This window comes from Alexandromys fortis, unplaced genomic scaffold (assembly GCF_014885135.2).
Source record: "Alexandromys fortis isolate MF-2015 unplaced genomic scaffold, M_Fortis_MF-2015_v1.1 scaffold_72, whole genome shotgun sequence".
In the NCBI taxonomy this organism is placed as follows: Eukaryota; Metazoa; Chordata; class Mammalia; order Rodentia; family Cricetidae; genus Alexandromys; species Alexandromys fortis.
Window position 1 is genome coordinate 336,094 of NW_026067969.1, and position 25,201 is coordinate 361,294.

Genomic DNA, 25,201 nt, shown 5'->3' on the forward strand with positions numbered 1-25,201 from the left:
GGTAGCTCACAGCAGTCTAACTCCAGAGCCTGAAGCCTCTCTGGACTCTGTGCACTGCAGACATCTGTGCATTTATATACCCTCAGGCAAAACACTCATAAACTAAAAATAAAGTCTTATCTGGGGCTTGGTGCAGCACACCTTTAGTCCCTGCACTCAGGAGGTGGAGACAGGCCGATCTGTGATTGTGAGACCAGTATGAGCTCCAGGACACCCAGAGATAAATATTGAGATCCTGTCTCAAAAAAAAAAAAAAAAAAAAAAAAAGAGAGAGAGAGAAAAAAAGAAAGAAAGAATCAATAAAAATAAAAAATAGACTCTTTTCTGTTGCTTGTTGGGGTCACAGCTATACAAAGAACCTAACATAGCTGTGGGAGGGTACATCTGTAATGTCAGCAGACAGGAGGAAAAGGCCAAGAACAGGTATAGTCCATACTAGGGGCCAGGCATGCTGGCACAAGACTTTAATATAGCACTCAGAAAGCTGGGTGTGGTGGAGCACACCTTTAATCCCAGGACACAGGAGGCAGAGGCAGGTGGATCTCTGTGAGTTTAAGGCCAGCCTGGTCTACATGGGTTCCAGGTCAGCTAGGACTACACAGAAAGATCCTGTCTCAAAAAGACCAATATAAATAAATGGTAAAGACAACACAAGCCTGGAGACCTGCACTGATTTCCTGGAACCCACAGAAAGGTGGAAGGGGAGAGCTGCCGCCACCAAGTCGTCCTCTGACCTATACACGAGCCGGGGCAGCACAGCTACACATGCAGAATGATAGACAAACAGAATTCGAGAAACTGACTCCACTTTTATTAGAACTCATTCAAATGTAAGATCAAGCAAGATTTTTTATTTTAATTTTATTTTATGGGTATGGGTGTTTTGCCTGATATATGTCTGTATGTCGTGGGTGTGACTACAAGAGGGCATTGGATCCCCTAGAACTGGAGTTACAGACAGTTGGACGCTAGGAATCAAATGGGAGCCATCGCTCCAGCGTTCAGATTCCCTAAACATGACGGTGCACCACAGGAGCAGTCCAAGTAGATAAGCCCCAGCCAGGAGGGACAAGCCACACTGCCAGTTTATTGGTACCATACCAGACGACAGGCAGAAAAAACAGACTGAAATGCACGGACAAGGCAAATCAAAGTTACTACATGTGTTCCTAAGGTCTTAAACAAGCAAGCTAACTCTGTGCCAGCAGAATGTCCTGACGCCCCTAAAGCTGGAGAGGGCACGGACTATAGAAAGAGTCAGTCTGGCCATACAACTTTAGCTCAGCAAAGCCCGCTTCAAATTTCCTGCCTCTAGAACAACAGACAGTAAGTCTGAGCTGTTTCAAGCTTCTAAGTCTGTGGTAATTTGTTGAAAAGAAAACTAAAGGCCAGGAACGAAAATCCCGTGAGATGGAAGCTGCATAAACCAATATGCACACAGCAAGCAGGGAACAGGTACACCAGTGACTTACAATACATTTAGAAGCCAGGCGGTGGTGTTCAGCACTGGAGGGGTAAGGGGGGAGGCAGAGGCAAGCAGATCTCTGAGTTCGAGGCCAGTCTGGTCTACAGAGTGACTTCCATGACAGCCAAGGCTACATAGTGACACTTTGTCTTAAACTCCCCTCCCCTCAAAACAAATGAGAAAAGAAAAGAGCCTCCATCTTTATGACAATCCTCTGAACTCCAGAGAAAGGACGAGCTGGCGAGCACAGGGTACCGCTGTGGCAACTCCCCCACAACTCCCCCACAACTCTCCCCTGCAGCTTCAGGCAGTTGTGTTGGTTTTGTTGGGAGCAGAATCCACCTATGCACGCCAGATAAGTGCTGTCATCGCTGAGCCACACCACAGCTTCACCCTGAAGAGCACACTCAGAACTCCCATTTTTGGTGTGTGACACCCCAAGCGGTTAGGGGAAAGTAGGTCCTTTGGATAACACCCAAGGAGTTCTGTTTTTTACCAATTAGAACAAAATAAGGGTGTTTTGAGACAGGGTCTCTCTATGTAGCCTTGGTTGTCCTAGGCAACTTAAAAAGAAGGGTTGGCGAGATGGCTCAGTGGAAGAAAGAAAGAGAGAGAGAGAGAGAGAGAGAGAGAGAGAGAAAGAAAACAAAACAAAAAAACACTCATAGACCAGGTTGGCCTTGAACTCATAGATGTCTGCCGAACTCTGCCTCTGAAGTGCTGAAATTAAGTGTGCCTGGCTTTAAAGCTAGGAATCCCTTCTGCAGGAAGTCACAAGACCCACAGGCACCTCTGAAACAGCTAAGTCCTGCCTCCAAACAAGCACACAAGAGTGCCCACTGACATAGACCAAGCTATGGAAGTTGGAGGTGAAGGCAGAAAGATGAAAGGTGAAGGCCCTGGCAGAGGTCAGGTCAAGCAAGGTGGCAGGCGAGTATAGCCACCAGGACTCACCAAGTCCAGGCAGCAGGCGCAGGAGTGCATTCTTGTTTCTCTGCTTGGTGATGTGCAGGACGTAGTACAGCCCCACCTCACAAGCCATGCGCTGCTCCTGCAGAAACCTGCGTGCAAGAAGCCATGGCCTCCGATCAGCCCACCGAGCAGAGCCTTCACCTGCAGCCCCTCTCTCCGGCCTCCCCCAAGCACTGCCCTGGAGTCCTACTTGGTGAAACTTTCAGGAAGCGTGTTGGGATATGTGACTGGGGCTTTCTCCTCAGCTGGAAGCTTCTGATCTACGTTGAAAGTGTAGTCATCCACCACGAAGGACATGAGCATCGGCAGGAACTTGGTGATGAGCTCTGCCTCCTGGCAGAAGGAGTGTCTGAGCTCACTAAGGGCCCACTGATCCCGGCTGCTCTCAGCATACACCCTAACCCACAATGCCCAGTGCATACCTTGCCCTTACCCACCCAATACACTTTCCTCAAATCCAGCTTTCTTGCCCACTGGTCCCTAGAATCCCTCCTTCCTGTTTCCTGAGACGCATGTCCAGTGCTATGTTCTTGAACCTTTCATCTGGCATGATCACGGCTGAACCTGTAAAACCCCTTCTGGGTCCCAGTCCCCAGGAATAGCTACCACCCTGCGGCCGGTCTATCAAGACACCCAAACATCCTTAATGGATGTTCACCCAAAGACTCTAGGAGTTTTGCTGCCAAAGGGCCCCGCCCTGCTACTCCCCACAATTTGAAAAAAAAAAGGAAACTATAGACCCCATACCATCTTGGGCTCCTTGAAGACCTGGCTGTCTATTAAGTCCCAGGCACCTTGGCCCAGCGCCAGCAGCCTAAGTAGGAGAAGGAGGTCGGGACTATCCTGTAAGAAGACAGAGACCTCAGCCAGAGCTCACAGGGACTGTGCCATCTATGCTCTCACTGAAGAAAGCAGGGCCTCTGCTTTCCAGGGAAAGGACCTTAGGAGAGCAATCACAAGGTCCCCATTGAGCGAAACCCAATATCCCAAGTGGACAGCATGCCCTCTGCACAGCCACCAGCCATGCCTATGCTCACCCTGGGCAGTGTCTCCTGGCTAACCAGCTCCTGCAAGTGCCTGATGGTGCTCAGGGACAGTGTGTTGATGGCAAAAGGGTCGCACAGGATCATGGACAAATCTCTGGAAGGAATCAGACCTTGGTATGAATTGAAAAACCTGGTTATTCTGTTTTTAACAGCTGTAGTGTCAGACCTACTAAAGGGACAGCCAAAGTCCCTGGGAGGCAAATGCTTGGGGACTGACCCCAGGGAGGGAGCCTCTCTCTGTATTGAATTCATAATTTATCCACAATTTACTCAAAGATCTTCTAAACTATAGAGTAAAAAAAAAAAAAAATTATCCTTCCCCCCCAAAAAAACTAAATTCATACTTTGTTTCAAAAACCCTGACTGAGGGCTGGAGAGATGGCTCAGAGGTTAAGAGCACTGCCTGCTCTTCCAGAGGTCCTGAGTTCAATTCCCAGCAACCACATGGTGGCTCACAACCATCTGTAATGGGGTCTGGTGCCCTCTTCTGGCCTGCAGGCATATACACAGACAGAATATTGTATACATAATAGATAAATAAATAAATAAATAAATAAATGGGGGGGGGAAACCCTGACTGAAAGGCCAAGTAGGGGTAGCACATGCCTTTATCCCAGCACTCAGGAGGGAGAAGCAGACAGGTCTCTGTGACTGCTACACAGTGTTTGGTCTACACAGTGAATCCCTACACAAAACCCTATTTCAAAAGAAAACCCAAAACCCCAGCTTAGACTCTAGGTTTAGTGGAAGAATATAATAAAGAAACGAGGCAGGGCTGTACCAGCAGTATCTTCATGCCAGGCAGAGGAGTGTCTAATCCAGCCCTCAGCCCTGACAGCACACACTCACTTGTGACAGACGGCAGTGCCCTCCTGCCTAAGCTCTCTAAGTTAGCTCCCCTGGGAAGGGCAGGCCCCAAACCCCATGCCTTCCAGGTATGGATCCTTTTGCTACTGAGACTCATTCCATGTAATGAGTTAGCATGTTAGCAATGGGCCTGGTACCCAGCATGTCCATCGCAAAACAGACTGGAATGGGTCCCAACTACCAACAATAAACAGCAACCCACAATAGATGCCTGTTTAGGCATCCCAAGGCCCTAGGATTCTCACCCCAAAACTTGTTCCTGCCCCTTCTTCACACCATCAAGAAATCCCTGCAGCTCCCGGGCTCTTTTGCTGTCCACAAACCGCTCGCGGATACAGGCATCCAGGCACCAAGTGAACTAAAGGAAGAAAGTATACAATCTCAGTACACCCAGCCTCTCACCCCCTCAGTCCAACTCTGCCACAGCCCAAGTGGCTGTGGAAATTGCAAGGTCAGAGCAAAGATAAACACAAGCCAAGGCCCATGACCCCATCCTAGGCCAAGCCCAGGATAGAAAGGGGTCCCTGGAGAGGACAGAGAAAATGGCAATTAGTAGAAGTGGGGTATGCCGAAGGCTGGGCTGCAGGGGTCTTCAGGCTTAGACAGTCAAGACCACTATTACGTTGTCACTCAACCACTAGGTGTTAACAGAGAAAGAGAAACACAGTACTCATTCCCCAGTGTCCAGAGGAAACATGACATGGGCTGAGACGCCAGGGGCCTACAGAGAGCAGGAGGTCTCCTCAGGCCCCAAAGCAGCAGGGATCAGGACAGCACATGGAGGAGGCCTGTCTGTTTTCCCAGGGCTGGCAACTGGGCGAACATGTTATGGCAGCTTTGTGGTGGTTCTCAGGGCTTAGCAATAAGCTTTGTGGTGGTTCTCAGGGCTTAGCAATAAGCAACACCACACAGAATGCAGGAGGTTGTCTCAGATGCCCTATGCTCTTGGTGGGGGATGGAGCAAAGTACAGAGAACCCTATTCCTAGATTACCTTGGTGCTGGCCAGCAATAAGCCCTGAGGGCTCTGGGGCAGAAGAAGCCAGGAGCCCAACAGAAAGAAGGCCATAGAGCTTGCCACTTATAGCTATCGAGTGGAGGCTGGAGGACCAGCAAGAGAGGCAGCTGGAGCCAGGCAGTGGTGGCGCACGCCTTTAATCCCAGCACTTGAGAGGCAGAGACAGGCAGATCTCTATGAGTTCGAGGCCAGCCTGGTTTACAGAGTGAGTTCCAGGACAGGCTCTAAAGCTACAGAGAAACCCTGTCTCGAAAAACAGAAACAAAAACAAAAACGAGGCAGCTGAACAGCCAGGTCTCTGCAGGATCTGCTCACCTCGGCAGTGCTGGGGCACACAAGCTGGCAGTCTGAGAAGCAAGCTTCGATGCAGTTAGCAGGTCACTCCTAGATAATGATTTCAGGGGAGGAGGACACAGGGGACGTGCACAGACGGGCACACAGCACTACCTTATGGCAGGGATCCACAGTACAGATGTCACTGACGTCCAAGTCATGCAGGGACATGAGCAGCTCAGCTCGTAGTGTGCAGTAGTGCACATTTCTGGTCCGCAGGAACAGTGTGCGCAGAAACTGCAGCACCATGTCATACAGCTTCACATTCTTCCCTACCATCTGCGTCAGCTTCTGGACCACCTAGGGGCAAGACAGGCAAGTGGAGTCCAAAATCCCCACCCTAGGATGGGGAAAGAGGGAGCCAATTTCTGCTACCCAAGGTGGTAGTTCCACATCCATCCCAGGGATACCTTAGTCTGTGATCTACTGTGATTTCAAGCACCTGCCTGTCAGGAAAAGAGGCAGGTAACTCATCCTAGAAGCAGTGCCAAGAGCCCATCTGAAGACAGGGGCTCAACACAGGAAGCTCAGGCTATACTGCCACTGCCTAGGTTAAGGTCTATGAGGCCACACTGGGCTCTCTGCTTCCCTATCTTCTTCCTAAGCTTATGGCTGTGACCATCCTTGTCCCAACACTGGTACCAGGGCCACAGAACAAGGGCCAGGCGCCTGGTGTCAAACCACAAACACTAACAGACAGCTTCACCTTGCACTCTAGGCAAAGGCCATGCAGGGACACCTACCCTACTCTACCCAGCAAAGGCAAACTGCACAGTCCTGCTCAATATAAAGGCTTCAGCCAACACAAAGAAGTTTCGCTCCATTGCTAACTGGCCATGGTCTCAGGCCTATAGTACAAGGGAACATTTGGGATTAGCCCAGGGTGGAGTTATCACAGCAAGCTCAAAGGCAACAGGCTAGACTCAGCAAGTAATAAGGTCAGTGGGAGGAAACAAGAGGGTGCCAAGAGCCAGAGGCTGGTCTGGTAGTTCACTCTCCAAGACCCTTGCCAAGAACTCTTGGACTGACCTGGATCTTTATCTCTGGAACAAAATCTTCACTGTTGACATCACTCAAGCCATGTGGATGGCTCAAGGTTCCCTCACTCACTAAGTACAGACCACAGAGGCAATCCAACCCTGTCATAGAGTATGCCTGCTTCACACATGACCAGCTGGGGACCACCTGTTCATAGGCAAGACAGCTGTCCTACAGCCAAGACTGAAAGGGTAACCCACCAGCCTGATATCGCCAATGCTATAAAATCACATAGCACTTAGAAAAGTCTACAAAGTTTCCAAGGGGAAAAACAGGCCAGCATCAAAGGGCCAAGGATCAGACTCATCTGCAGAAACTAACAACACAGACAGTCACGAAAGGTCTTTGGTATTGAGGACTGCAATTCCAAACCAGCCACTTGGCCTACAAGTCCAAACAATGTCTGATGTGTCAACCCTGGAAGCCTACAGCAAGAGTAATGCACTCCAATGAAACAAGAAGGAAATGCAGGAAGGGAGAGGAAACTTGCAGAAGAGAATAGTCAAATCAACACAGGTCGCTGGGCTAAATCAGACCTGGTGTGGCCCCACACGGCAAAGGAGGAGAGTCAAGAGGGCCAGGGGATCGGAGAGCCAGGGGAACCATAGAAGAAGCCAGCATACCTCTGGGCAGCTAGACAACTGGAAAGTGTGTACACCTGAGCCCACACTTGCAAAAACCTGTTCTACCATCTCCACCTTTTACACTTGAGACAGAATCCCTCACTGAGCCTGCAGCTCAACAGATCTTATTTGTTTCTGCCTACACTGGCAGGTCAGAAAGCCCCAGTGACTTCTCCTGTCTCTGCCTCGTCCCTTCCAGCACCAGGGTCACAGGAACCTGTGGCCACATTGAACTTCTTTGTGAGCGTTAGAGATTCAAACTCAGGTCTTCATGCAAATAATTTTACCTAGAAAGCCACCTTCCCATTCCTTCCCTGCATACTTTTCTGCTCCTCTGTACATTTTTCCATTTGTGCATATATATACATATATATGTATATATATGCAACTTTTAAAAAAATCAGCCCAAGACAAGGCCAGTCAAGCAAATCCTCTGACAGTCAGAAATCAGTGCTGTTTGTGGTCAACCACCAGAAGAAACGTGCTTCTAGAAACACACTAACCTACACACTCACAGGAAAGAGGGAAGGGGCTGGCCACATACCCCTACGAGTTATCAGCCTCAGGCTGATTTCCTCACCTCTCCCTGGCGCCTGGTCTTGGGGGAAGGGCTGAAGAAGTTGTGTAGGACAGAGAGCTCTGTGCTGAAGAGCGCACTCTCTTTCTCCAGGATATACTGCTTCAGCAGTGGTGAGACTTCATCACCAAACAGCGCTTGGTTGTCTTGCCAGATCTGCCTCTTCACTTCCACAGCACACGCTCGATACAATTCCTTGTCAGCCATCACCAGCTTCAGCTTCTTCTCAGGAACCTACACAGCAAACACCACAGCTCCCTGCAAGTGGTGCCTGTGTCCCCAAGTCTCCCTCAGGATAGGCCAAGAGGGCTCAGCTGCCTACAGAACCTGATGAGCCCAGCCACACCAACAAAGACACCTGTAACGGACCGCCAAGTCTTGGCAGGTGAACTCAGACATTCAGAATCCCTATGGCCCTCTCCCAGGAAAGACCCACCCTCCAACTCAAGGGATAAATGTGTTTCCATTTGACTCATGCAGAGGAAGTCTGTGATACAGAGAAGAAGGTGCTCAGAGCTTGCTGGAGGGCCAGTTCATAAAACTTTCCAGGAGCTAAGCAACTGCCTGCACCAAGCCGCCAGTCTGACCTCCACCAACCAAGGGCATGGGGCAGGCTAGCCAAGCAGTAGTATGTTAGCACAGGCTCTCTGACCTACCCTGGGAGGGCTGGCTCCACAGCTCTCACCTTGGGCAAGTGCTTCATAACACACATCACCACTGGTTGTAGGGATGGCATCTTGACCAGAGAAAAGCTCTTTTCCAGAAGGTCTTCCAGCTTCTTGTACCTGGGCAGATTTGTACAGCTGAAAATACGGGTCTCCACATGCAGGACCTACAGAGACATCTCCTCAAATATATTTCAGGTCGTATCTACAAACATGACTGTGCAGCCATGGGGGGGGGGGGTGTAAATGCTACCCACAAAGATAAACGCTTCCCGGTAGAGACCCACCTCTCCTCTGCCTTTCCCTCAGAAGCAATAGCTGACACTCGTTCCAGCAGTTTGTCGCGTAGCTCATCAAACACTGACTGATGGAACTCCAGCCGCGGTGTCCCATGTAGGTCCAAGAAGGGCAGGGCCGACTGCAGGGATGGCAGCAGCACGCCATTCTCTGTCTGGAAAAGCAGAGGGTCAACGCGTATGCATTTTGCTTGGCCGCAGTTAAGTCAGCACGGACACCATGGATGCTCTGAGTACACAGGTGCGCGGTGATAACCGCGAAAATGGAAGAAAAAAAAAAAACTCAGTTAATCAATGGGTTCCTAGCTCAGGACCTCCAGTGCCTCCATCCAAGCGTCGGGAGACCGTACAATTGTGACCGGCTTCCCCAGAGGCCCGGTTCCCTCCTGCCCACCTGAAATTGCTCAATGGCTTTGAGCGGTTCTGTGCAGTTGGTCAGGGTCTCTTTCAGGTCCTCGCCATTGGCCACGCCCAGGTCCTGGAGCCCCGCGAACATGGCCGAGGCTCCGGCTGCCGCCCGGCTGTGCACCCCATCCCCGCCGCGCTCCCCTGAGGCCGTCGAGGACGCTGAAGGAGCGCCAGAAGCCCTCTCCACGGTGCCACCACGGGGACCCCCCGAACCCCGCTCGCCCGCAGCCTCCAGCGTGGCCAGATCGCCCCAGCAGAGCCGCTTACACCGGCCCACACCTCCCACTTCCGCCCTTCGCTGCGGTCCAGCAGCCAATAGGTCCCGGGAAAACGCCGCCGCCACGCGCAGGTTCCGGGCAGCGACTCGCTACACATTAAGAGACAGTGCGCAAGGGGGAGGTGTCGAGATGACGCAACCACCTCTCGAGAGGCCTTGGCCACTCTAGCCGCCGCCGCCGGGGCCACGAAATCTTCCGCCTTTCACCTCGTCCGCTCTCCGGAAACCAGAACCCATACTCTGAGCCAGCAGAGAAGGGTGGAGTAGTAGCAGGCTTCTGGACCTTATGAATTTCAAGTCTGACTCAAGTACATTTTTATATGACTATGTATCATCTTTTGCCGCTAATTTGTCTTCTTGTGCCCACAGGTGTAAGGCATAGTACGTGATCTTCACAAAGTTCCCACCATTGCCTTCTTTTGGACTAAGATCTGAATATGTCTCTAGTGTCACCAGAAGTGCTTTCCAAGAGCTCTGGGTATGCTGAAGATTGAGATTTGAGCTAGATTCCAGGTTGCACAGCGTCCCATGTCCTTGGCAGTAAAAGAAGCTGCCTTGGCTGGAGGGCTCTCAGGCCGTCTGGTGTGTAAGCTCTCAGCATTTCGCTCTCTGCAGCCTCCCCCGCTGTTCCAGCTCTCACCCTTTCTCCCACCAGCCTCCTGAACACACCTCCAAATACTTCACCTCTTTTTCATATGCCTTTGCTGCTGAGGTTTACTCTGCTACAAATTCCCCCCCTGCTGCCCACCCCCTACATTCTTGACTATCATCGGAAGCCGCTTCTTTTACTGCCTCCTCTAGGAAGCCCTGGGAAGGCGTGTGGGGCCCGCAGCAACGGGTGATAACTCCTGTTCAGTGGCTGGCATTAGGATGCCTGGTGATGTGGCTATAAACAGAGCTCCTCTCCCTCTGAGGCTGAGTTCCTAAGGCCAGGGCTGCACCCTTCTGCCACTGTTTTTGCCAGCTGAGCGGCTCCCCACCGGGCCCCATAGTAAAGGTCCCATCACCCTAATTGCCCGGGATATTTTGGTTCAGCCAGCATCTGGTGCAGTCAGAAGATACACATACGGTGTACTTAGACTCTTGGTCCAAGGCTTCCACTCTGCAGAAGTGGGTGATGCTGACACCAAGGCAGCAGCTGGGGCAGGAACTGCAAGAGCGAGCTCTCAGAGGATGGTGTCACAGCTCGGTCAGTGTGCTTGTTGCCATGTCTGAAGACCTGAGCTGGAGGTGTTCTAGTTCTCTGACTTCCATGTGAACGCAATTGTACACACAAACAAACTCTGCAGGTGTTGGGGGCCGGTGCCAGCCCCAACATAAACTCTCTCTCTGGGGGCTGGAAAGATGGCTCAGAGGTTAAGAGCATTGCCTGCTCTTCCAAAGGTTCTGAGTTCAATTCCCAGCAACCACATGGTGGCTCACAACCATCTGTAATGGGGTCTTGTGCCCTCTNTATTTCTCTTGACCAGATCCCAACATAAACTATCACTCTCTGGACCGGCATGGAGGCGCGGGAATAAAGACAACTCACATGGCTTTGTCGAGAGGGAGATTCTCAGAGATCCCTCATGAAATCCTGAGTTTCCTGAAAATTTTTTCTGTTTATTTTTTAAACAGCCTTTATAACAAAACATAAATTGAGGAAATTTATTAGCATTGTTTCCTAGGTAACCAGGTGAATGGCTTTAGTTAAGTCTACACCTTTGGCCACACCTTTCTATGCCAGTTTTGTCAGTCTCCCTATCCTCCTGCTCTGGATGCTAGCGCTCACATAGGCCTGAATTAGCATCTCTATCCCAGGCATCCTCCAAATTACAAAGGAGCAGAATAACATCCTGACCCTTTGTTAGGGTAGCGGCAGCCTGGAAGGCCACCTCAGGTGCCAACTATGGCTTGAGAGCCTGGCTGCCATTCCATATAGAAATATGGGCCTACATGGAGGAACACTTGTTACTGTTGCAAAGAAGTCTGGGTTTGGTTCCCAGCACTCACCTGGTGGTCCATAACTATCCATAATTCTGGTTCCAGGGGATCTGATGCCCTTTTCTGACCTCCACCAGCACCAGGCATACATGTGGTATACAGACATACATGCAGACAAAACATCAAAACATTCATACACATAAACTGAGCTCTCTTTTTTTTGTTTGTTTTGTTTTTTCGAGACAGGGTTTCTCTGTAGCTTTGGAGCCTGCCCTGGAACTAGCTCTGTAGATCAGGCTGGCCTCAAACTCACAAAGATCTGCCTGTCTCTGCCTCCCGAGTGCTGGGATTAAAGGTGTGCGCCACCAACTCCTGGCATAAGCTCACTTTTTAAGTGAGTTCTGGTTTGGGTTTGGTGGTGTCCTTTTTTCTCCCCTTAAGACAGGGTCACTATTTAGACCAGGTGACCTTGAACTCAGACCCCCTTGCCTCCTGACTTCTGGGATTAACTGACTGTGGTGCTAAGCTCAGCAATGATGCTCATCTTTAATCCAAGAACTCGTAGAAGCAGGTAGATCTCTGAGTTCAAGGTTAGCCTGGTTTGCATAGTGACTTCCAAGATAGTCAAGGCTACAATAGTGAGAGCCCCAGCCCTGTCTGAGGGAGGAGAGGAAGAAAGAAAGAAAAGTTGGCTCTGAGAGTTGGAGAGGTGGCTCAGCAGTTAAGAGCACTTGCTGCTCTGGCAGAGGACCTGAGCTCAGTTCTAGCACCTACAGGGCTGTTCATAGCCATCTGTAACACCAGTTCCAAGGGCTCTAATGTCTTCTTCTGGCCACTAGGCACACATGCAAGTAAAACACCCATATACATAAAATAAAAAAATGTCAAGTCTTGGCCGGGTGGTGGTGGTGGTGCACACCTTTAATCCCAGCACTCGGGAGGCAGAGGCAGGAGGATCTCTGTGAGTTCGAGGCCAGCCTGGTCTACAAGAATTAGCTCCAGGACAGGCTCTAAAGCTACAGAGAAACCCTGTCTTGGGAAAAAAAAAAAAAAAGTCAAGTCTTTAAGCGAGGACTGTGCCCGTGTGAGAAAGTATGGCAAGGGCCCTGGAGAAACTGCTGTCGCTAGCTGGAAGGTNGGGGGTTAGGTTCTCAGAACACAGGTTACAAAGGCCGGCTGAATCTTCATGTTAAGGTCCAGGGAACTAGGACCAGTGTCTGGTGAGCTGATTCCCTTGGTCCTGCCTAGCGGGCTGGGCAAGGCTACACCTGTGTGAAGATGGCAAAGGTCCAGGTTCTGACCTACCACCCTAACCCACCAACTAGTTCCTCAGCTCCGCAAGCAGCCTGACCCTCAGGAAGACACTAGACCTTCGGTGACATATCTGGATCAGGTTGTCCCACGTTGTCACAGGATCCTTTTTCTATTCTGTCCTAGGTCAGGACACTTAGGGTTAGTTCCCAGGCTGCCATTTCAATCCTGAAGAAAAGGACACCATGCAGGAGCAGAGAAAGCCAGAGATATCAGGAAAGCCAGAAATACACAGGAAGCCACATATTCAAAACAGCTCATTGGGCAAAGGATGGGCAACCAGGTAGACCAGAGATCACAATTCAGAAGAATCATTTGCATCTCAGTATAGTGGGGGGAGGGGAGCTCTCGGAAGACTCTTCTTGTTGCACAGTGTAAGCCAGAAGAGATCAGAAGAACAAGCTGCAGACAGAATTCCAAAGGAAGCCTAGGAAAACCTCAAGGAAGGTCAGCTTTGCAATCTATACCCGTTGGGCCTACAGTGTGCAGAAGGGGCCTGTGTCGTGCCGCTTGGGTCTGCGCACTCCTTGGATGACCACTCCAGGCGGAGACGGGAAGCGGGAATTGTAGCAGTCTTCCACGTAGTATGCAGCCGGACCTGGGGTTCGGGCTGCAGAGAAAGCGAGCTGACCCTAGTCCTTACCACCGCACCATCCCCATGTTCCCCAAGCCCCACTCCACCCTCAGGCAGACCAAGCCTCTTTTCCTAGGCCTCCTTACAGGAACTGGCCCAGGAGACAAACGCTGGGGAGCGACTCATGGAGAAGGCAGGCGAACGTGTGCTCTGCATATGGAACCCAGGAAGGATGTTATAGGTGTTAGGGCTGGGTCGCTTCTCGCCAGAGGGCTTTGAGGCAGTCAAGAGTGGAACATAGGTAGAGGGACCTCGGGCTCGAAGCATCCCTGGACGTAAATGACTCTCTGGTATCTTGACAGCGGAGCGGCGTCGGCGTCCAAAGCTGAAGGCCGGGAAGGCAGGCTGGCTCAGAGGCCTGTACTCGGCGGGTGATGGCCACTGTGAGGAGTCAGAAAGCAGCCTGGGGCTGCAGCCTTCTTGCTCAGCTTTACCCTATCCTCCAGGCCTGACCTGTGTTTTTGTGTTTGATCCTCAGGGTCAGCCCAGCCACGTAGCTCCTCCCTCAAGCCTTTCTCACAAGCCCCCTGACCCCTCCTTTCCTCGCCTCCTCCTCACCTGCAACACCCCCATCTTCCACAAGGCGTCCCCTAACCATCTTCTCCCACCCTTCTTCTACCTGGCCCTACACAGCGTCTACCTTTCGCTCTTGGTCGAAGTCGGTCTTCTGCAGGAAAGGGCTTTCACTTTGGAACCACAAGGTCTGCCATGCCCTGCGGCCACCACCCTCTGCAGTAAGGTGGATAGTTGGTGGGGAGGTCTTCGGGGCAGGAGGCCCCAATTCCCCAGGTATAGGCAGGGTTGTGGGAACATGCACCTCGGCCAGGGTACTTGCGGCCCATGCTGTAATGGGGATGTGGAGAGGACTCCCGCAGAGACGCACTGGGCACCTCATACGCGGTGGGACCAGGGACATCTAGGTCAGTCAGGATCGGAGGGCGTCGTTCCAGGACTGGTACGAAAAGCAAACTCTAGACCCATTTCTTCCCCAAAAGTTGCTTTCCTTTTATCCCTACCCATACTGGCCTGGGACGGGAGTGAGGTAGCCGAGAAGCTCACTCACACAGCTCCTTCAAGGTCCCTGTGTAGAAAGCTGAGGACTCTTTGGGGGCAGCCATTCTGAAGCCACTTGGGGCCCTCTTCGTCTTTGGGGGCCACATCTCATCCCAGGCTGCCTCAAGCTCCTGGTCCCACCATAGAACAGCAGCCTCCGGCCTGCAAGGAAGCCAACAGCCACTGTCCACCTGTCTTAGTGACCTTTCCACCCGAGTCCCCGCTTGCCCACCACCCTCTGAAATTACTGCGTGGGATGAAGAGGTTGCTGACTCAGGGGCCCCCGGGTCCAGTGTTTGCCTCCATTGATGTAAAAATTTGCCAGGAATTTCACAGCCTTCTGGTCAAAATTCATTCTGAGTCTTGGGGTTCTCTTGCTAGAGGGCACTGCTGGGCTCTGTGACCTCACTGTTGGGTATGCCCCTCCCCTCTGTTGCTGGGAGCTCCCTAGGAGAGGAACATAGTCCAGATCAGGAGGGGCTCCCCTACAGGGCCTCCATCCTCTGCCCCTCTCACTACCTGCTGAGACTGTCACCCAGGTCAGCTTTGGTCCAGACGTGCTCTAACCTGTCCCAGCCCTTTTTCCCTCTCCTGGGAGCTCGTCTGCTCTAGCAGTACTTCTGGGGGGTCTGGGGCCCCATGCTATGTGACCAGGGGGCAGGGCCTGTGAGTACCATGCCAAGTCCTGCAACATGGCTAGGTGTGTGAGTGAGGACCAGCTAATAGAAGAAAGACAGTCAGGAGGAAGAGGAAGAGCTGCTGCCCCTGGAGCAAATCCTGGCCCCGGGGAAACAAAGCAGAGTAACTCCGGCCTGGCTTCAGGATCAGGCCAGTTCACTCAAGGCTAGTTATGAGCGCTTGTCTTTTGCCTCTGCCTGCAGGTATGGCGGCCAGAAGGCCAGAATGTATTGGACGAACTGGGTTGTGCCAGATATATATATATATATACACACACACAAAGGATTACTGAGCCTGAAGGAGCAAGGACCTGTCTGGGCACTAAGGCCCTTGCAGAGTGGCCTCTGACGTTGACTGGTCTGACTGTCCCAGCCCTGACCTTGGTCCCAGCCCTTCCCAGGCCTAGCTGAGACAATACATACCTTATCCACAAAGCCTCCCCCAGCCCTCTTCTATCAGGACCGGGCCTTTCTGGAGGCCCTTCCTGGACGCTCCCTTTAGCACTGGCCCTGATTGGCACTCTTCTGAATAGATGGATGGAGACTTGAGGAAACGAGTTTCATCTGGACAAAGGGAGCCTTCTCCTGCATTGTGCAGTGTCCGTTGAGAACACAGTTGATGGTGTTAAGGTACCTGATGTGTAGGGATTTGTTGCCGGTTAGATGACTCCAGTTTCTCCCGGCAATAAATTCTGCTGTGGGGATATAGATGGCTCAGTAAGTAAAGCACCTTCTGTGCCATCATAAGACCCTAAGCTGCATGTCCAGTGTCCACATAAAATCCAGGTGTGTGCCTCTGCAACCCTGGCACCAGGCAGATAGAAGAGGAGGATGCCTGGAGTTCATAGTCCAGCTGGTGGAGCTAAACTGACATACTGCAAGTTCTGTGAGACAAACCATATCTCAAAAACAAAACAAAACAAAGACAAATGAAGGCGTGGAGCAGTTGAGAAAGAATCCCAACATCAGCCTCTGGCCTCTAGAATACACACTCAAACCGCTGAGGAGCTGGGCATGGTGGCCTACACCTGTAATCCCAGCCCTTGGGAGGCTGAGGCAAGTGTGTGGCTACAAGTTCAAGGCCAGCTTGGGCTATGTAGCAAGCAAGCAAGAAAACAGATGTAGCTGTGATGTGTGTCAAACATGTATCTTTTCTTGATTTCATATGTATGTATGTGTGCCACATGCAAGCCTGGGGATGTGGAGGTCTGTAAAGGGCATCAGATTTGCCTAGAAGTAGAGTTACATTTGGCTGTGAAACTACCATGTGGGTGTTGGAAACTGAACCCAGATCTTCTACAAGATCAACAAGTGCTCTTAGCTGCTAAGACACCTCTGGTCCCCACCACAACCACCTCGGACCTTTGGCTATGAGTTTCAGAGCACTCATTGGGGTGGGGGGAGCAGTGTCTTGTTTAGATGTGATCTGTAAGTAAATTGTGCTCCAGAAGGTGTACCTCAGAGACCCACATTAGAAACCTCCGTTACCAGCATACGTCAGCATTAACTTGATTCTGTGCAACTTTTGTGTTTAGAGGCTATGAGTTTGTTTTGTTGTCAAACATTTGTGTTTACATTTGCATTTTAATGTGGGGGCTAATTTTTAATGTTTTATTTCATAAGATTTTTTAAGATTTTTTTCAATGAGACTGTGAAGCAATTACCTGAATTTAATTTATTGAGGTTTTTGTTTTTGTTTGGTTTGGTTTTCCAAGACAGAGTTTTTCAGTGTAACAGCCCTGGCTGTCCTGAAACTCACTTTGTAGACCAGGCTAGCCCTGAACTCACAGAGATCCTCCTGCCTCTGCAGCCCAAGTGCTGGGATTAAAGGCTTGCGCCACCACTGCCCAGGTTATTTTTGGTTTTTTTAGACAAGGATTTTCTGTATAGGTGTAGCTCTGACTGTCCTGAAACTCTAATCTGTCTGCCTCTGCCTCTTGAATGCTGGGATTGAAGGCATGTGCCACTACTGCCCAAGCTATCTTTAGTATTTTTAACTCTGTGTGTGTGTATAGGTATGTGCACTTGAGTGCATATGCCTACAGAGGCCAGAGGTGTTGGATTCCTCTGTAGCTAGAGTCATGATATGCCTGATATGAGTCCTGGAAATCAAACTAGGGTCTTCTGAGAGAGTGGTCTTAACCTCTGAGCCATCTCTCTAGCCCTTCACAAGTCTCTTTTGTGCACTTATCTGTCCAACAGCTATTGCAAGGTTTAGTCTCCTTCCATCATTGTTTATGCTGATTTGACATGGAGTAGAGGCTGCTAGTTTTCCCCCCTCTATGTTATATTCACTTGTATGGTTATAAAGCTCTTTCTACGAGCTGGGAACATAGCTCAGTCTGTTTTCCACACATGCTTTCTGGACTTCGGTTTGGATCACCAGCTCACATAGAACGAGCTTGTCTTGGTGGCATGCTTGGGCCACTCAGATGGTTCAGTGGATAAAGGCACTTGCCACCCAAGCCTGACAATCTGAGTTTGCACCCCAGAACCCATATGGAAGAGATAACCAACACCCCAAAGTTGTCCTCAGACCTCCACGGAAGTGCCATAGCACATGTGTGCACACAAGATTAAAACATCGCTTTGTGAAGCAAGGGCCGGGGAAGCACTGGCCAGCCAGCCTAGCTTCATCAGTCAGCCTCAGACCCCAGAGAAAAAGCCTGCCTTAGAAGACAAGTTTGGCGGTGGTCGGGAATGCTAGAAAACAACCCTGGGCCTTGCACCTGGACACATCTGGACAGGGCTGCACATATATCCAAAAAAGGGTTTTTGTTATTAAATAGGGCTTTATTTGCTAAAGTGTATTAGTGGAAGTCAGAGGACTTTTGGGAGCAGGTTCTCTCCCTTGCTGAGTTCCTAGGGTTAAACTCTGTCTACCAGCCGCATGACGAGCATTCTTTACCTCTGAGCCATCTCACAAGAATCAAAGAAAGTTTTTTTTTTAATTTTTTGTTTATGTTCATTGGTGTTTTGCCTGCATGTATATCTAGGAGAGGGTGTCAGAAACCCTGGAACTGGAGTTATAGACAGGTGTGTGTGAGCAGCCATGGAAATTGAATCAGGGTCCTCTGAAAGAGCAGCCAGTGCTCTTAACTACTGAGCCATCATCTCTCCAGCAGAACAAGGATTTGTTAAGTATAGAAATTAATGTCTTACTACAGGGGAACAAGCCTATTGGAGAGTCCACACAGCTGTCATCTGGGAAGCCTAACTCAGTGCTGACTTCATCAGTGGAGAAGGACTAGGGTAAAGAGCACCACCATGAAGCAAGGACTGCCTGTCAATGGGTCTTGGCCCACCCCTTCCCAATCTGGTCCACCCCCTTCCGAATCTAGCCCCTGAGCTCTGGGTGAGTGGGCTTCCTTCTAGGACGCCCTGCCTTGCTTCCTACCTGGTCTTGAACAGAGATGCTGTGAGATTGGGAGTGCACACAGGGTTAACAGATGGCTGGGTCCATAATGCTGGCCCCTTCACAATGGTTACCAGGCAACAGGTCTCTTTTCAGGGAAGAGGTGGACACAGAAAGGCCTGAACCAGCAAAGGCGGAGTCAAAGCAAAATGACAGCTACTCAGAAACACAACCTCTTCACTCCAGAACCCCACTACATCCCTGGGTAAGAGCTGGGAGCTTTACAGAGAGGGGCAGGGGCTGGGGAAGAGGGCTGAGCAGTAGGGCTGGGGTTTAGCCTGGACTCCAGGAGGCTGAGGACCAATGCTGAAGAGACCCAAAGCCAGGGTTACCAATGAGTGGAATCGAGACCACCAGGGCTGAAGAGCTCTAGGACGAGAAAACTCTGAGGTGGAGCTGCAGATGAAGGCCGAGGCCTTGCTTTCCCTGTGTGTAGTACTGAATGCAGTACTAGGTGGCCAGTTTGTCTTTCAAGACCAATCTGGCAGCGACTGGATGAGCAAATGCTGGACTTCCTCTCCGTAGTGAGGTGATGTAGAGATGGAGTAAGAGTAGTCCAGTTAAAAACAAAAACAGACAAGGTATTGCCCAGAGGAAGGGTGCCTGGCATGCATATGCAAAGTCCCGGATCTGATCTCCAGCACTGCAAAATAAATAATAAAAACCTCCAAAGAAAGTGTGTGTGCATACCTCCCCAGACCCAAGTGCAACATGGGACATAAAATAGGGAAAAAAAACTGAAGGACCTATACTGCCTTTCAACACTGATCACTGCTGGATGCATCAGTGGGGTGAGGGAGATTGTTGAGAATGGCTGGGCGCCAGGCTGGAGAGACGGCTCTACGGTTAAGAGCAATTGCTGGTTCAGTTCTCGGCATCCACATGGTAGCTTCCCAACAACCCATAACTACAGTTCCAGGGCATCCACCACCCTCTTCTGACTTCCACAGGCACTAGACACACATGTGGTCCACAGACATACACGCAGGCAAAGCACGTATACACATGAATGAGAGACTTGCTGGGTGTAAGGGTTCACTGTGAACAACAATCAGATAGCAGTGATGGAAGTGCAGACCTGGCGCCTCGTCAGACTTGACTGCCCGGAGCCCTAGGCTGCTTCCATTACCTTCATCTAAGTGAGCAGAGATCAGGAGACCAGGAGTGGCACCTCCCCTGCTTCTCTCCACAGCTATGCTGGTTTCTATCCTCAACTGCGCTACCAGGTGGGGAACACCTATGGCCGCACCACGGCGCAGTTGCTCACCGATCCCAGCATACAGAAGAGCCCCTGCTCTGTTCTGTCACCTATGTCCAAGCCCAAGTTCATCGAGGACTTCAGTAAATCTAAGCCACCGTGGATTCCCTGCAGGGACCTGACAACGCCTTACATCCCCCACTATACCAGTGAGCTTCAGGTCCAGGGTGGGGCCCCATCCAGCCCTGACTCCACTGGGGCTCCACCCTCCTTCCTATATGGCTCAAAAGCTGCCCTGTTTGCACAGGTTTGAAACCCTACAAGAACTTTGAGATCCTGGGCCAGCCCCCACGCCAGGAGGTGGACACCCAGGGGCCACGACAGGTAGAGAACATATCCAGACAAGTTTCACTGCCTGCAGACTTCATGCCCTATCCTCCCTACCCACCATTCCCTCCAGGCAGAAAGGCGGAAGCTAGAGAACTGGGACATCCAGGTCTAATGTTGGCGTATGGGGAAGAAGCCTGGAAGAACGCGGCACCTATTCAGGAGAGCCCAGGGAGGTACCAGGTAAGTGGAGACACTCTTACCTCTGGGTCCTCTGTCTCCAACACACACTGGGGTGCAAACTGTGTAATTTGCACTTCCCTGTTCCAGCTTTACCACTACAGGAGGGATGAGTACCTGCCCTCACATCCCCCGCAGGAGACACTAGATGTGGGAAGGTACCAGCGACTACCCCAGCTGGACCACCCCAACCTAATCCAACGCAAGGCCATCTCAGGTATGTGCTGGGTGCCTGAGCTCTTCCCTGTGAGGTTCCAAGGGGCCAGAGGAGAAGGTGAGAATAACAGGGTTTGCCCCCTGGGCTCCTTTCCACCCCGAGAACAGGGTTTGGTCTCACTTAATTCTTTTTACCTTGACCCAGCCTAGCTGCTCCCATGTGGAGCTAAGTTTGGCCCCAAGAGTCAGCAACCAACCTTTAGGGATGGATGGAAGGGCACAACAGCTAATGTTCAGTCTGGCACACCTGGGAGAATGTAGATTATGCCCGGAAGGCAGCCAGGGAAGAACCCTGACATCCAACCATCTCCAGGCTATGCTGGCTTTGTCCCCCGGTTTGCCTGGGTGATGGGGATGAATTATCGTGATGGAGTCACACAAGCTATGGATGAGTTTGACAAGAACCAGGTAGGAAAACATGGGTCTACCTGAGGTGGCTCAGCTAAGTTCTGCTTCTACTCCCATCTGTAAGCATCCATTCCCGGGGGTCATCCTTAAGGCCCTTTGTTCAGGCTTGGGGCCTGAACACATCCTAACAAGGTCTGATTCCCTACCTGGTAAGGGGGGTTTGGGTGGTCAGTCAGATGGGTCACCAGTGTGGGAGACAGGACCTGTCAGCTCGTATCCATTTCCTCCAGTTTACGTTCAGACACCCAGTCTGTGCTCTGGGTGAAAGGCTGCCCAGGAGCCACTGGCCAAACACCACCATCTACCGGAACCAAGGCCTGATTCCTTTCTACATGGGCTTCATCCCATGTGAGTACATTCCCAGCCCGAGACCCAATACCCACTTCAGAAGGACACTGAACCTATGACAGGGTCAGACAGCTGGGGGTCCTGTGTCACCTGCCACATTTGCTGATAACCAGCCGTTGGCCTACTGACCAGAGTCCTAGTTTTGTCTTGGATTAACTACCCAGTCAGTCTGGGGCCCCCGGTCCTTCTCGTTAAAACCCCCAAGGCCAATAAGGTCCCCTCCGTGCCGATTTAAGAGGGTACCCACAGGATGTAGAGAAGCCGCTGTTCAGAGCCTGTACTGACCTCTCTCCACCGCGCTGGACTTTTTCCCTTGCAGCCATGCAGGACAACTACGCACTGACTTTTGGTAACAGCACCCGAAAAGCCTATCAGAAGGAAATGGAGAGGCGAAGCCACACACTATGAATTTCTTTAATGGTGGTATCTGTACAAATGATGTCAGGACAGAACAGCAAATGCACAGTGGACATGGCTAGCAGACAGATGTGAATGAATAAAGAGTTCACACTGCTCCCATGCTGTAGCTGCTTCCCACAGCTCTAGGCCACCTCCTCCTCAGCCTCCTCCTCAAACTCGCCCTCCTCCTCAGCTGTGGCGTCCTGGTACTGCTGGTACTCAGACACCAGGTCGTTCATGTTGCTCTCAGCCTCGGTGAACTCCATCTCATCCATGCCCTCACCCGTGTACCAGTGCAGGAAGGCCTTGCGTCGGAACATGGCTGTGAACTGCTCGGAGATGCGCTTGAACAGCTCCTGGATGGCAGTGCTATTGCCGATGAAGGTGGCGGACATTTTTAGACCCCGAGGTGGAATGTCGCAGACAGCTGTTTTCACGTTGTTGGGGATCCACTCAACAAAGTAGCTGCTGTTCTTGTTCTGGACGTTAAGCATCTGTTCGTCCACCTCCTTCATAGACATGCGGCCCCTGAAGACAGCAGCCACCGTCAAGTAGCGCCCATGGCGGGGATCACAGGCGGCCATCATGTTCTTGGCATCGAACATCTGCTGAGTGAGCTCAGGAACTGTCAGGGCCCGGTACTGCTGGCTGCCCCGGCTGGTCAAGGGGGCAAAGCCAGGCATGAAGAAGTGCAGGCGTGGGAAGGGCACCATATTCACAGCCAGCTTCCGTAGGTCAGCATTTAGCTGGCCAGGGAATCGCAGGCAAGTGGTGACCCCACTCATGGTGGCGGACACTAGATGGTTCAGGTCACCGTAAGTAGGTGTGGTCAGCTTTAGGGTTCTGAAACAGATGTCATAGAGTGCTTCGTTATCAATGCAATAGGTCTCATCAGTGTTTTCAACGAGCTGGTGCACTGAAAGGGTGGCATTGTAAGGCTCAACCACTGTGTCCGACACCTTGGGGGAAGGGACCACACTGAAGGTGTTCATGATTCTGTCCGGGTACTCCTCCCGGATCTTGCTGATAAGGAGGGTACCCATCCCAGAACCAGTCCCCCCGCCCAGGGAGTGGGTCAGCTGGAAGCCCTGCAGGCAATCACAGCTCTCGGCTTCCTTTCTCACAACGTCCAACACAGAGTCAACCAGCTCTGCGCCTTCTGTGTAGTGCCCCTTGGCCCAGTTGTTCCCAGCCCCACTCTGACCTGTAAAAGAAAACAACTGGTCACTAACTAGGTATGTGCACAAGAAGCCAAACAGTGTGAGATTGTCACCTCTAAAATAAAGTGACACCACAGCAACCTACCGCGTAAAAAAATAAATAAGAAGGTGAAAACCAGAGGTAAGACAGTAAGACAGTAAACACTCTCCCGGGCAGCTCTGCCAATCTTCAAGGGCAGCACAGGGACCCCGGCCACCAGGTAAGGTTTGCTCACAGCAACTAGCCTACTGGCAGACGGACCTTTCCCCCAAAGCTGCTTTCGACCAAGGGATTGAGTAACTCAGAAAGCAGGAAAGTGTTACACCTGGGCAGCTAGTCAGCAGAGAGTTTTAGGTCAGCCCCTTGACCTTTGAGCGTCAGGGTTGGCAAGCTCCGCCCATACCCCCCGCCGCACTCACCGAAGACGAAGTTATCAGGTCTGAAGATCTGCCCGAAGGGCCCGGAGCGCACCGAGTCCATGGTGCCGGGCTCCAAGTCCACGAGCACGGCACGGGGCACATACTTGCCACCTGGTGGGAAAGGGGATCGTCAAGCGTGGTCAAACCGGAGGAGTGATCGGGAGGACGGACGGGGCAGAAGTCTTACCGGTGGCCTCGTTGTAGTACACGTTGATACGCTCCAGCTGGAGGTCGCTATCTCCGTGGTACGTGCCGGTGGGATCAATGCCATGCTCGTCGCTGATCACCTCCCAGAACTGCAAGGGACTCGGGCGTTAGCTGAGTCACGGCGGCCGGTGCGCTCCAAGGCAGCCCCGCCCCGGATGGGTGCGGCAGGCCCTTCCCCCCCCCCCTCCACCCCACCCCCGTCTCCAAAGTGCCCCGGCGACCGGTCCCTAGGGCCGCGCACGGCCCGCCCCCACCGCCCCCACCCACCAGCTCCACGTCCCGGCCCGGAGTACGCCGGTAACCAGGAGGCAGTGAGGGTGCCGCCGCCTCCGCCATCTTCCCCGGCTGACCGTACCGCAGGCGGCCGTCCCTGCTGAACCCTAGCCGCCTACCTTGGCGCCAATCTGGTTACCGCACTGCCCAGCCTGCAGGTGCACGATCTCCCTCATGGCGGCGGCGACTGCGGAGCGACTGCAGAGCACGAACAAGCAGGGAGGAGCAGGCGCACAGAGTGCTACAACCGACGCTCTACCAGCATTTATATACCCCTCATAGCCCGCCTTCGCCAGCCTAGGATTGGGCTCCCAGAACGAGGCCAAGAAGCACCCTTGTATGATTGGTTATTTTTCCGTCAATCGAGTGGTCTAGGGCCCGCCTTCCCAACGATATACGCTCGTTATTGGTCAGTCCTGACTAGGGTTCTCCCTATCACAATCCCCGCCCTGGCGCCGCAGTGCTCAACTCATTGGGTGTTTCAAATGATTGATTTGCAGTCCCATTGGCTGCCTCCTGGGAGCACGCCGAAAGCCTGACACTAATGGCTGCGCTGGGTTGGCGTCCTGGTAACCGCCGCAGTGCAGCGCGCGGGCGGGACGTGGAAAGCAAGCTTCCGCCCGAGAGGGCGGGGGCGTCTCCTTAGAGTTTTGTGGGCTCGGTTTGGTTTGAGAATCCGGGTGCTGCTACTGGGGAGAGAAAGGGCCCAAGGCATTGCGATCCGGGACACATTGCGGTCCAACTTTGGGACTTTGAAGATGAGGCGGATTGCAGCCGTGAAACAGCAACAATAATAGGATCCGGTGGAGGCGCTTGGGTCCTCCCGGACGCACTGGGCAGGCGCGGGGTCTGTTTGTTCCCGGGAGAGCCCTCCCTCCGCCCCTTCGGCTCCGCTCCGTGTTGTGGAAACCAGTTGGCCTGGAGCCTGTCTCCTTGGAGACCTCGCTCCAAGTGCACGCACAGCTACATGGAGACTGCAGGGCCAGGCATGCCTGGCCATGACTCTGTGAGAGGGAAAAACAAACAAACAAACGGACAGAAGTAAAATTAAGTTCCTGCCCTGTAATGAATCGCTTAGAGAACAATACATTTATATATTTCAGTAAGTTTTTTTTTTCTTCCTGATGTGTCAGGTTCAAAGCATCCCCTACCCTCAAAATGGCAGTGCTGACATTTTCCTAAACAGAAGGACTTGGCCAGGTAAACAAGCCTAAAAGAAAAGTAGATCTCTTAAGGTGTTCTTTTGGTTCACGAGGAACTACCTCCCTTCACCTTCTCCCCCAAAATCAACTGTGTCATGGGCGGTAGTTGTGAAACAATTCTTTCCTGCCATTTGCTCTTTTCCCCCTCACCCACAAAGGCCTTGGCAG

The 25,201-nt window shown here is 51.9% G+C and overlaps 4 protein-coding genes across 4 annotated transcripts in view; 1 reads left to right on the top strand and 3 right to left on the bottom strand.

Annotated features, from left to right (window-relative positions):
- Positions 1–9,021, bottom strand: part of Nelfb (negative elongation factor complex member B) — a 13,567-nt gene extending 4,546 nt beyond the window's left edge. Inside the window, exons 1-9 of the mRNA XM_050155192.1 lie at positions 8,890–9,021; positions 8,623–8,769; positions 7,941–8,171; positions 5,814–5,999; positions 4,596–4,708; positions 3,475–3,577; positions 3,185–3,280; positions 2,628–2,770; positions 2,420–2,526 (exon numbers count right to left, since the gene is read on the bottom strand). Of these exons, the coding sequence (XP_050011149.1) occupies positions 2,420–2,526; positions 2,628–2,770; positions 3,185–3,280; positions 3,475–3,577; positions 4,596–4,708; positions 5,814–5,999; positions 7,941–8,171; positions 8,623–8,673 (1,030 nt within the window). The 5' untranslated portion in view covers positions 8,674–8,769; positions 8,890–9,021. The remainder of the gene's footprint in view (positions 1–2,419; positions 2,527–2,627; positions 2,771–3,184; positions 3,281–3,474; positions 3,578–4,595; positions 4,709–5,813; positions 6,000–7,940; positions 8,172–8,622; positions 8,770–8,889) is intronic.
- A 4,272-nt stretch (positions 9,022–13,293) lies between these two features.
- Positions 13,294–14,859, bottom strand: Stpg3 (sperm-tail PG-rich repeat containing 3). The gene is made up of 6 exons (XM_050155196.1): positions 14,753–14,859; positions 14,515–14,666; positions 14,269–14,403; positions 14,092–14,180; positions 13,538–13,832; positions 13,294–13,427 (listed from the first exon to the last, which is right to left on the bottom strand). The coding sequence occupies exons 1-6, from the start codon at positions 14,857–14,859 to the stop codon at positions 13,294–13,296; spliced, it is 912 nt and encodes a 303-aa protein (XP_050011153.1).
- Positions 14,093–21,784, top strand: Cimip2a (ciliary microtubule inner protein 2A). Its single transcript, XM_050155195.1, has 9 exons — positions 14,093–14,185; positions 18,349–18,536; positions 18,693–18,801; positions 19,789–20,003; positions 20,102–20,364; positions 20,452–20,578; positions 20,891–20,985; positions 21,216–21,333; positions 21,653–21,784. The coding sequence occupies exons 3-9, from the start codon at positions 18,746–18,748 to the stop codon at positions 21,739–21,741; spliced, it is 963 nt and encodes a 320-aa protein (XP_050011152.1). The 5' UTR covers positions 14,093–14,185; positions 18,349–18,536; positions 18,693–18,745; the 3' UTR covers positions 21,742–21,784.
- On the bottom strand, positions 21,734–24,109 carry Tubb4b (tubulin beta 4B class IVb). The gene is made up of 4 exons (XM_050155193.1): positions 23,951–24,109; positions 23,539–23,647; positions 23,352–23,462; positions 21,734–22,936 (listed from the first exon to the last, which is right to left on the bottom strand). The coding sequence occupies exons 1-4, from the start codon at positions 24,005–24,007 to the stop codon at positions 21,876–21,878; spliced, it is 1,338 nt and encodes a 445-aa protein (XP_050011150.1). The 5' UTR covers positions 24,008–24,109; the 3' UTR covers positions 21,734–21,875.
- Positions 24,110–25,201: the final 1,092 nt, after the last annotated feature.